Source organism: Penaeus vannamei, chromosome 9 (assembly GCF_042767895.1).
Source record: "Penaeus vannamei isolate JL-2024 chromosome 9, ASM4276789v1, whole genome shotgun sequence".
NCBI classification, from domain to species: domain Eukaryota; kingdom Metazoa; phylum Arthropoda; class Malacostraca; order Decapoda; family Penaeidae; genus Penaeus; species Penaeus vannamei.
Genome location: NC_091557.1, coordinates 12,534,732 through 12,544,731, shown reverse-complemented (window position 1 = coordinate 12,544,731; position 10,000 = coordinate 12,534,732). Strand labels below are relative to the sequence as shown.

General features: G+C 48.3%; 1 protein-coding gene across 8 annotated transcripts in view; it reads right to left on the bottom strand.

Moving 5' to 3' along the window:
- Positions 1-10,000, bottom strand: part of LOC113810836 (transcription factor SOX-6) — a 142,278-nt gene that overhangs the window by 76,274 nt on the left and 56,004 nt on the right. For all 8 annotated transcript variants that reach the window (XM_070125323.1, XM_070125325.1, XM_070125324.1 and 5 more), the window contains exon 2: positions 1-330. This exon is cut by the window's left edge and continues 381 nt beyond it. In XM_070125323.1, the coding sequence (XP_069981424.1) occupies positions 1-323 (323 nt within the window). In that variant the 5' untranslated portion in view covers positions 324-330. The remainder of the gene's footprint in view (positions 331-10,000) is intronic.

Sequence of the window (10,000 nt, the reverse complement as noted above, 5' to 3'; positions counted from 1 at the left end):
CTGGCCTCCTGGAGGCGGGCCTGGAAGTAGGGGTTGGCGAAGGGGTGCAGGTGCTGCGTGAGGTCGTCGGAGTCGGCGGAGCTCTCCCGACGGCTCCTCTTGGCGTCGCCCGACGCCACCTCGGAGTCGGACCACCTCGCGGGGGACATGCCGACGGTCCCTTCGTCGCAGCCGCCGTAGCTGAACTCTGAGCCGCCGGCGGAGTTGTCGGAGTCGCCAGCGGTCGTGGAGACGAGAGGAGGCGCGTCCTCCACCAGCATCTCACTGGCGTCGCTGTAGGAATCGAGCACCTTCGTCGGCAGCGACTTGCGCTTCGACGACATCGTCAGTCTGGGGAAGAAGCAAAAAGGCTTTCAGCAAAAGCGATTGGCAAGTCCCGTGGCAATATCATCAACTGAATATAAGGATTATACAACACTGCTATTAAAACTAGCACACATATGTCTATGTAATAAAAACAACAGCGGGAGGTGATGGCCAGGCGCGCGCTATCGGGAAGGGAATGAGCAGCAGAAGGCGAGTTGCGTATTTGTCCAACATCAGCGTAAACCATCGGCAATACCTCGACGCACTTGTAAATATTCATATCTTGTAGTCCGATCATGCGATCACTCCCCAAGCAAAGCCAATATAAACCTTGAACCTGACATCTCCCTCCCCCCTCCCTACCCTCTCTCCTCCTCCTCCTCCCCTCTTTCGCTTACCTGCCCTGCCTCTCCCTTCACTCTCCCTTTTCCCCGTTCCCCCCATCCGTAGGCTGTCTTCCTTACCCTTCCTCCTCCTCCTCCTCCTCTTCTTCCTCCTCCTCCTCTTCTTCTTCCTCCTCCTCCTCCTCCTCCTCCTCCTCCTCCTCCTCCTCCTCCTCCTCCTCCCCCCCCTCCTCCTCCTCCTCCTCCTCCTCCACCCACGACCCCCACCACCCTCTCCCCGTCACCAGCTGGCTAATAATAGACGAGCTGCCGTACCAGTCAAGTCTTTACCTGCTGCAGCTTCATCAGCGACTCTATGGGGTGTGTGATGGACTTACTCTTACAAACTGTTATTTTTGTCCCGCCGTGTCACGCATCTGGCCTCTCTCTCTCTCTCTCTCTCTCTCTCTCTCTCTCTCTCTCTCTCTCTCTCTCTCTCTCTCTCTCTCTCTCTCTCTCTCTCTCTCTCTCTCACTCTCTCTCTCATTCTCCGTGCGTGTATGTATACGTATATATGCAAACGAACACACACACTTACACACACACACATATATAGAGAGGTAGATAGATATAGAAATGTATACACACACATATACATACGTATATACATACACATTATGCACATACAAGCAATACGGCACGTGCTTGTACAGGCGCGTAAACACACAAGCACCGAGGGCCACGACCCCCCCCCCCCCCCCCGAAGCGCGAGAAGGAAATCGCGGGGGAATCGCCGGAGCGGCCTACGTCCCGATCGCCTCCGACGCAACTCGAGCCGCGACCAAGGCCAACGAGCACGTAATTACGCCGTCGGAATTCCTGTGATGTCTTGCGTCCGCCGAGTCGCAGCACGAACGGCCGAAAGATGATTTATACTTCCGGCAGCGAACGCATATCGCTTGGCTTCTTCAAAGAGATATTGTCAACACGAACCCCCTTCGCCTCTCCTCCCCCCTCCCTCGCCCCTTTCCCCTTACTCATTTACCCCTTACCCCTCTCTCCCTCCTCTTTGCCCTTCCCCTCCCTCTTCCCTCATTCCCCTTCCCTTACTTCCTCCCCCCTCCCTTCCCCTCCCCCCTCTCCCCTTCCCCTTCACATCTACCCCCACAGGGACGAGACAATGGGGGGGAGGAGGGGAGGGGGCATAAGCGACTATGTTTTCTTATTTCATGAATGGATGCGCAGTAGCTTTGCACAGGTGGAGGGAGGGGGGTGAGGGGGTGAGGGGGTGAGGGGGAGGAGAGGTGAAAGGGACAGTGTATTTCACGATTATTATTATTATCACTATTATTGAATTTCCCTTCTTCGCGTATACATTTTTGAGTGTCCGTCAAATGTTTTCTGCTCTTTTTTTGCAGTCTGCTTTTTTCGCGAACGACGAGGAAAGAGAGAGAGAAAAAAACGAGATAACAGAGTGGGGAGAAAAGAAAAACACGTAAAAAAGAGTGTTACTAAAACTTTTCCGAAGTGTATTTCTTGTAGACAGGCGATGAAAGGGGAGACCAGGTGAGAGTAAGAAACAGGGGGGATAGGGAGAGGGCGAGAAGAGAATGGGGGGAGAAGGGAGAAGGGAGGAAGTACAAAAGGGGAGGGGGGGCGAAAGGAGGAAGAGAAGGAAGAGTAGGAGGAGGAGAAGGGGGATAAAAAGTAGGAAAGTTAGATAGAGGAAGGTAAGGACAGATGGAAAGAAGAAAGAGGAGGAAGAAGAGAAGTGATGAAAGAAAATGATATAAGACGGAAATGAAGGAGAAAGAGACGGAAAATGAAATGAAACATATAAATTAAGACGAAGAAAGGAAGAGGAGACACAAAGCAGATAAAGAAAGAAAAGAGCAGAAAGAGAAAGGGAATAAGGAAGGAAGACAGCAGAAATGAAATAAAAAAAAATAAAAACAGGAGAAAGAGAAATGAAAAAAGAAGAACATGAGAAATGAAATAAAGAAGAGAAATAAGAAAAAAAATAAATAAAGAAGGGAAATAAGAGAAAGGGAATAAAGAAGGGGAATAAGAAGGGAGACGAGAAGAAGGGGTGAAGCAGAGGATCTTAATCTGTTTTCGGTGTGATCGGCGACCTCGTGAAAGAGAGACGCAGCAATTTATGGCCCATTCGCTCTCTCGCTTCTCCCTACATTTATTCTCTCTCTCTTATGCCCCCTTTTCGTTTGCCTTTCTTCGTTCTTTTAGACTTTTTGCCGTTTTTTTTTCTCCATTTTCGCTGTGTGTGGTTTTCGTTTTTTTTTTTTTTTTTAGATTTGAAATTTTCTTTTTCTCTTCTTTTGTTTTTCGTTTTTTGCTATGTACATATTTCGTTCGTTTCTTTAACATTATTTTCGTTTTTATTTCACTTTTGTATTCTCTTATTTCGTCTTTCGCTCTTTAAGTTTCACACTCTGTTTTTTTCTGTTCTGCCATTCCCTCTTTCGCTCGTTAGATTCTCTCTTTCTTTCTTCCCTTCTCCTTTCATTCGTTATATACCATTTTCTTTTTTTTTTACCTTTTCCTCTCCTCTTATTCCCCTTTTCAAATTTTTAACTCCATTTTCTTTTTTTACCTATTCCTCTTTTCTCATTCCTTTTTCGTTCTTTAAATCTAATTTTCCTTTATTCTCTTCCTATTCTCTCATTCCCCTTTTAGCTCTTTCAACCCCATTTTCTCCCTTCCTCGTCCATCACGGGGTCACTCCCAATTGAAAATCGAAAAGCCTTCAAAAAAACGAAAACGAAAAAAAAAGCCGAAAAGAATACAAGAAAACCGCAATAAATCAGAATGAGCGATGGTGGAGACATCTATTGCACGACAATTTAAGTGGACAGAGAGAATTTTAATGCGCTTCTTTATCAGATAATTGAGGCTACGTTCTAATGGGTTTTAAAGCAGGTAGTGCGTAGAGAAGAGGGAAAAAAGGCATAGGTAGGCATAAACCATTCATAAATCATATGGCCGAGGTATGACACGTGTGGACACTTACTTACATGCGCACATACGTACGTACGTACATGATATGTGTATTCATTCACTCGTTTTCTTCTTTCGGCTTTCTATGGCATCTGTGATTATTTACTCTTCTTCTTCTTCTTCTTCTTCTTTTTCTTCTTCTTCTCTCTTTCTCTTTCTCTTTCTCTTTCTTTCTCTCTCTCTCTCTCTCTCTCTCTCTCTCTCTCTCTCTCTCTCTCTCTCTCTCTCTCTCTCTCTCTCTCTCTCTCTCTCTCGCTCGCTCGCTCGCTCGCTCGTCAGAAAAGTCCCCCGGGTACAGGCTCACCTTAAATCACGACATGTTGGGATTCATTTGGCACCACTTTGTCTAATCCCCCTGGGAGCTCACCCCTTCCCCTCCCTTAGCCTCGATCCCCTCCACCCCCTTCCCTTCATCACCTCCAGCCTCCCTTAATACCCTTAGATCTACCCCTTAACACTCCTCAAGGGTGTGCTGTGGTCAGGTGTGGCTGAGGAGGGAGGGAGAGGAGGGGAGGGAGGGCACTGGACGAAACAGCTGGTGCGATCTCCAGCTGGTAAAACACGCCTTCCTTTCTCGTTCGCTTTATCCAGGGCTTCGCTATAGAGGGGTTGCCGTGACAGGCGAAGGGGAGGGGGGCGCAGGGAGGCAGAAGGGGGTCGGGGGAGGGCTACAAAAGAGTGTGTATGTCATGAGATTATGACATGATGTCTGTCATGAACAAGGGCCAACTGTTTCATGACTATTATTGTTGGGCGCGATGGAAAGGGGGCCGTGGATGGAAGGCTATAAAGAAGGAGGGGAAAAAAAGGGGTGGGAGGGAGGGAGGGCGGGAAGGAGGAGTCAGGGGGCGTGTGTTGGGGGAGGGGTTTCAATGCCCTCCCAAAGAAGCTGATCCTATTGGTTGAGGTTATAGTATGTTCACTTCTTGCAAAAGGAACGCAGAACAATCGACACCGGAGAGTAAGACAGCAGGAATGATAAAATTATAACGAACGAGGACACAAAACGACAAGAATAAAGAAAAAGAAGGAAAAAAATATTAAACAACTCACGTTAATGGAATATAAACGTACGAGAACTCACTAAAACAGTCCATAAACAGACTCACAGAGAACCCTTTATTAACCACATATCATATTTTTCTGTATTACTCTTTTTTCCCCCTTTCCTCTCCCTCTTCGTCCCCCCTCCCCTCACCCCTCCATTTTTTCGAGTCACTTTCCCCTCTGTTTTCGTCATCCCTTTTCAACCTCCGCACTATATTCCTCAGACCCATTCTTAAGTGTTACTTCCAACCCTTCAATGCCCCCTCCTTTCCCCTCCCCTTCCCCTCCTTTCCCCCTCCCCTTCCCCTCCTTTCCCCTCCCCTTCCCCCTCCCCTTCCCCTCCCCTTCCCCTCCCTTTCCCCTCCCCTTCCCCTCCGTTCCCCTCTGTTCCCCTCCCATTCCCCTTGCTTAGAGGGAGGAAGATAAAGTTCAATGACTTTCAATACGACTCTCAATCAGAGACTAAATATAAGTATGACCTCCATTGTTTCTAGGGTGCAGAGGGGCGGAGGGGGGAGGGGGAGGGGGAGGGGAGGAGGGGAAGGATAAGGAAGGAGAGGGAGGGGGGTAAGGAGGGGAAGGGGGAAGGAAGGAGGAGGAAGGTAAGAAAGGAGGGTAGGAAAGGAGGAGGAAGTGGATAAGGAAGGAGGGTCAGGAGAGCGAGAAAGATGGGAGAGAAGGGTAAGAAAAAAGGAGGAGGAGAATGAGAAATAGGGGGGAGAAGAGGAGAGTAAAATAGGAGGAGAAGGAAGGAGGAGAGAAAAAAGAAAAGAGAAGGAATAGAGAGTGAGTAAGAAGAAAGGAAATGAAATCCGCCCAAGATGAGAAAGAGGAGGAGAAAGAAAGTGAATGACGGGGGGAGAGGAGAGGAGAGGAGAAGAAGGAAGAAGGAAGGAAGGGCGTGGCGTCCCCCCCCCCCTCTAAAAATAAAAAAAAGAAAGGAATGGGGAGAGACGTAAGAAAGAGGGAGAAGAGGGAGAGGAGAGAAGAGTGAAGGAGGTCGAAGGAAAAGCATCCCTTGGTCTTTGGCCCTTATTGATAATCTGAAGACGGCGCTGCAAGTGGAAAATTCTTTGGTATAATTTTAGTCTCCGAAAAGGGGTTGTGTAAGGGGGGAGGGGGAGGGGAGAGGGCGAAGGAGAGGGGAAGGGAAAAAAATATATTATATGTCTATCTCTGAGTTTGCGGTTGCTAAGTTGTAGTTTTTGAATACATAATATCAGAGGCTTTTTATTCGCAGACATCGCGTGATATGTAATTAGGCATATAATCCTGAGCTGTATAAAGTGTGACGTTTGATTCCTCGGAGCAAATGTATGGCTTGACAAAATGGAGCCATTCGTTGCGCAGCTGATATAATGAATAATTTTCGAAATGAATTGCACGCGGATCCCGATTGAGAGAGAGAGAGAAAAAAAAATAAATCGACGCTTTTGGTTGTGTTTTCCATTCCAAAAATGCATTCGGATAGATTGAATTCATAAAATTGCATTTATAGTCACGGGAGATTTTGCATTAGACTCTATGACAATGAACTACCCCCTCCCCTCCCTCTCCCTCTCTCCCCCCTTTGCGGTTCGCCCTAACAACCACGACGAACCATCATCACCCCTCCCCCCGTCCCGCGCCCCCCTCCCAGGCCCCCACCCCCCGCGTCAGAACCGCCCCGCTGCCGCCCCTATTTTAGCTCCCTCAAGTGGCACCGTTGACCGTAATCGTCGGCCTCATCACCATAAAGCCCCGCAGAGCCGGCACCGCACACAATTGTCAGCCAAGGGAGGTATGTGGGTCGCCATTTTGTGCAGCTGCCTCATTGTTGTAGCCATTTTGAAGTTGGCAAGAAAACCCCCTTCTCCCTCTCTCTCTCTCTTCGTCTCCCCCTCACTCCTTCCCTTCCTCCTCCTCCTCCTTCCCAACAGCGGCCCCGGTTCCTCCACCTCCTCCTCCTCCTCCTCCTTCCCCCTCCCCTGCCCCTCGCTCTCTCCTTCTCTCACAACTGTCGAGGAGTTTTGCTCCTTGCACGAATGCCGTTGCAGAAATGGTGCTCTGCCGTTTGTTTCTTTCTTCCCCGCCCGGGTTTTTGTCTTCGACCCTTTGCCTTTTTTCGAAAGAGGAAAGAGCTTTATACATTTTTTTTAAGAGACGGAACTATGCTCGCTTCCATCACTCTGCCTTTGGAAATAAGAGAGTCTGTTTCAGATATTCCGCTCCCTTCTCTTCCGTATAAGGAAGAAGGGAGAAAAATAAAACGACGGAATAAAAGGGTCCCTTCACAATACACAGCAGGAAATACCAGCATGTTCACAAAAGGCCCAACATGCAACATTCGGAAAGAGGAAATGGCAGTTTTTTAGCCGGCCATTGTCTCGAGATTGGAAAAATGCCCCTTGGAGCCACCATTCTCGTCGTCCCGGCCGTCTTCAATGGCGATGCCACTCTCCGCGATCTAGCCTTTCTGCCCACAGTGCCAGGGCCAACAAGCGAGTTCTTTGTGACACCATTTTACGCAAACTCCCCTTTTGTGGAAGCCATTTGCGCTGATTGAAATCAAGTCCTTTGACCTTTATTCTCCACGGCGACACTGGGACGGGGGAGGGGGGGGGGCTGTGTGACCTCCCTCCCTCCCTCCCTCCCACCTTCTCCCTCCGCCCGCGCTACCCACTCTTCTTGGCACTGTTGTCTCCTCTTTTCATTCTCTCTCTCTCTCTCTCTCTCTCTCTCTCTCTCTCTCTCTCTCTCTCTCTCTCTCTCTCTCTCTCTCTCTCTCTCTCTCTCTCTCTCTCTCTCTCTTCCACCCCCCCCCCCTCCCTCTCTCTTCGTTAAGAGGTGATCAGGAAGGAAAGGCTACCATGGAACTCCTTGAAGACTCCTTGGATATCTTTAGACGCTTTTGAAGAACTGGAGGAGGAAGAGGAGGGGGAGGAGGAGGAGGAGGGAGGAGGAGGAGGAGGAGGAGGATGTGGTGGTGGTGGTGGTGGCGATAGTGGTGGAGGAGGAGGAGCAAGGAGAGAAATTGAGGAAGAATAGGAAAAAAGGAGAGGAGGCGGAGACAGCGGTGGGCGTGGCCTTGTCTCAGGGACGCTCCTCCTTCGCTTCTCTTCTCCTTCTTCTTCCAGCAGAGACTCTAGTCTCTCTCTCTCTATCTCTCCTTCTCGCTCTTTCGTTCTTTTGTATTGTCTCTCTCTCTCTCTCTCTCTCTCTCTCTCTCTCTCTCTCTCTCTCTCTCTCTCTCTCTCTCTCTCTCTCTCTCTCTCTCTCTCTCTCTCTCTCTCCTTCCCCCTTTCGCCTTTCGCCGGCAATTTTCCAGCGCGGCAGATCGAGTCAGCGTTAATCCGGAGCCAAGACCCGGCCCCGCGCGCCCGAGAGCCGCGCTCAAAAAGCACGTGGCTAATTGCTACAGCTTCCGGTAATTAAGAGCTTGTTTTGTTTCGCGAGAGTAATTAGTTGCAATTAATCACTTGCCTCTCATTGTTCGCGCATTAAGGCTCATCAGCGCGCGTACACACTCATTCATGTAATATGGCCCACGTACACACAGCCACAAACGATTTCTCACGCGCAAGCACTCCTTCTCGCTCTCTCTGCCGCTACGCTGCTTGCATTCTCCGCTAGATTGCACAGGATAGAGAGAGCAACGCCGTGTTGCAAATGAGGCTCAGCTATGCAAGTGCAGCTGGGGATGCTTGTCTTCATTATTGTCTTTATTTGAATTTATGAATGCCTGTCTGTATACATACATACAATATATATGTGTACATATATATACTTACACACACACACACACACATATATGTATGCATATGTATGTACGTATATGTGTGTGTGTTTATATATGAGTATTCAGGATGTAGTTCTTCGTTTCCCCTCTTCCGACCGGCCGTGGGCGCCATAGGCCTATAATTTCTCTTACTCTATCTTGAGGGATCTGCCTCGTCTCGACCTCTCGAAATGTATCCAGAGGCGCCTCGATCGTGTCTCCGGAGTCCCACGCGGATGCCTTCCATCTTTCCAAACGTTTTTAGCGATTCCGTGCCCTTATACAGAGGTTGGCGACCGATTCCCGAGCGAGGGGAGTGTCCGCTATAGGAAGTCGGCGCCGCGTTCCGGATACGACATTTTCTGCTTTCAAGGAACATTATTTGGCGTTGCGTCCCTCCCGTCGCCTCCTCCATGACTGCTGTCGAAAGGGCACTCGATCTCACCAATGCTTCTTCTCTCGCTTTCGGCGCGCTTTTTGGCAGATCTTCAAGACGAGATAATTTCACCTGGCTATTTTGCGTTGCTCCGTAGCCATTTGATAAAGCCAATTCTGTATCTGCGTAATTCACGTCGGCAGAGTGCAATTGCATAATATCTTCATCTAATTTACGGCCTGGACAGAATACTGTACGCGTCGGAAGGGGCTTATCTGTTTACCCGCCCAAGGGATACCATCTTTCGAAAGTTATTTTTAGAGACCATTAAAGATCTTATCACAAAAGGTACTAATAATACAAATTCTTTAATAGCTTCAGGCACCCGCACTTTTCAGATACCGAAGTCACTAACCGGATAATAGAGTGGCGTTACCCGGCAGATTTAAATCGGCAAAAATGATTCAGATTTATGGCTACCGGCTGGGCTAAGGTTGCACACAGTTGGCGGTTCTCGATGCTGATTGGACACAGCAATTAGCTGTCTTCTGGCGTTGCGGCGTGGGATGGCGAGGTACAGGGGCCTATGTGTTACGCGATTCTCTCACTCTCCCTCTCGCTTTTCACTTTCTTTCTCTTTCTCTCCATCCCTCCCTCTCTCTCTATCCCCTCCCTCTCTCTTTAGGGATAATTTTATCACTTTTATCTTGATTTCAAATTTATATACTATTTAAAACAGGGATGTTGACCTATAATTTTACCTCTCTAGAATTTTATTTACAAAGAAGACAAAAAAATGACGGTTTGTCTCCACTTCTCCAGAGATTTTTATGGTAAAACAATCATTTATTACACTAACACTCATATCAGTGAAATGAAATTTGCATATTTATCCTCACTCTCCTTCTTAGCATATGGCAAACCCGGCGGAACAAAAGCCTCTTATCATAAAAAAGTATTTAAGGTCGACAAAGATATACTTTTCAGCGAGATTTTCAAACGAACGATACAACGGTTTTTAAAACTCACTTAGCCTTCGGTTGCGCGTTACTCATTTTTTCTCCTCCTTTTTTTCATTCTTCCTTCCGGAATTTTTTTTCACCCTTTTTTGCATATTCTCTGGCTTCTTCTTGCCCCTTTTTTATCGGTTAATTTTTGGGAGTCACCAGGGCGTTT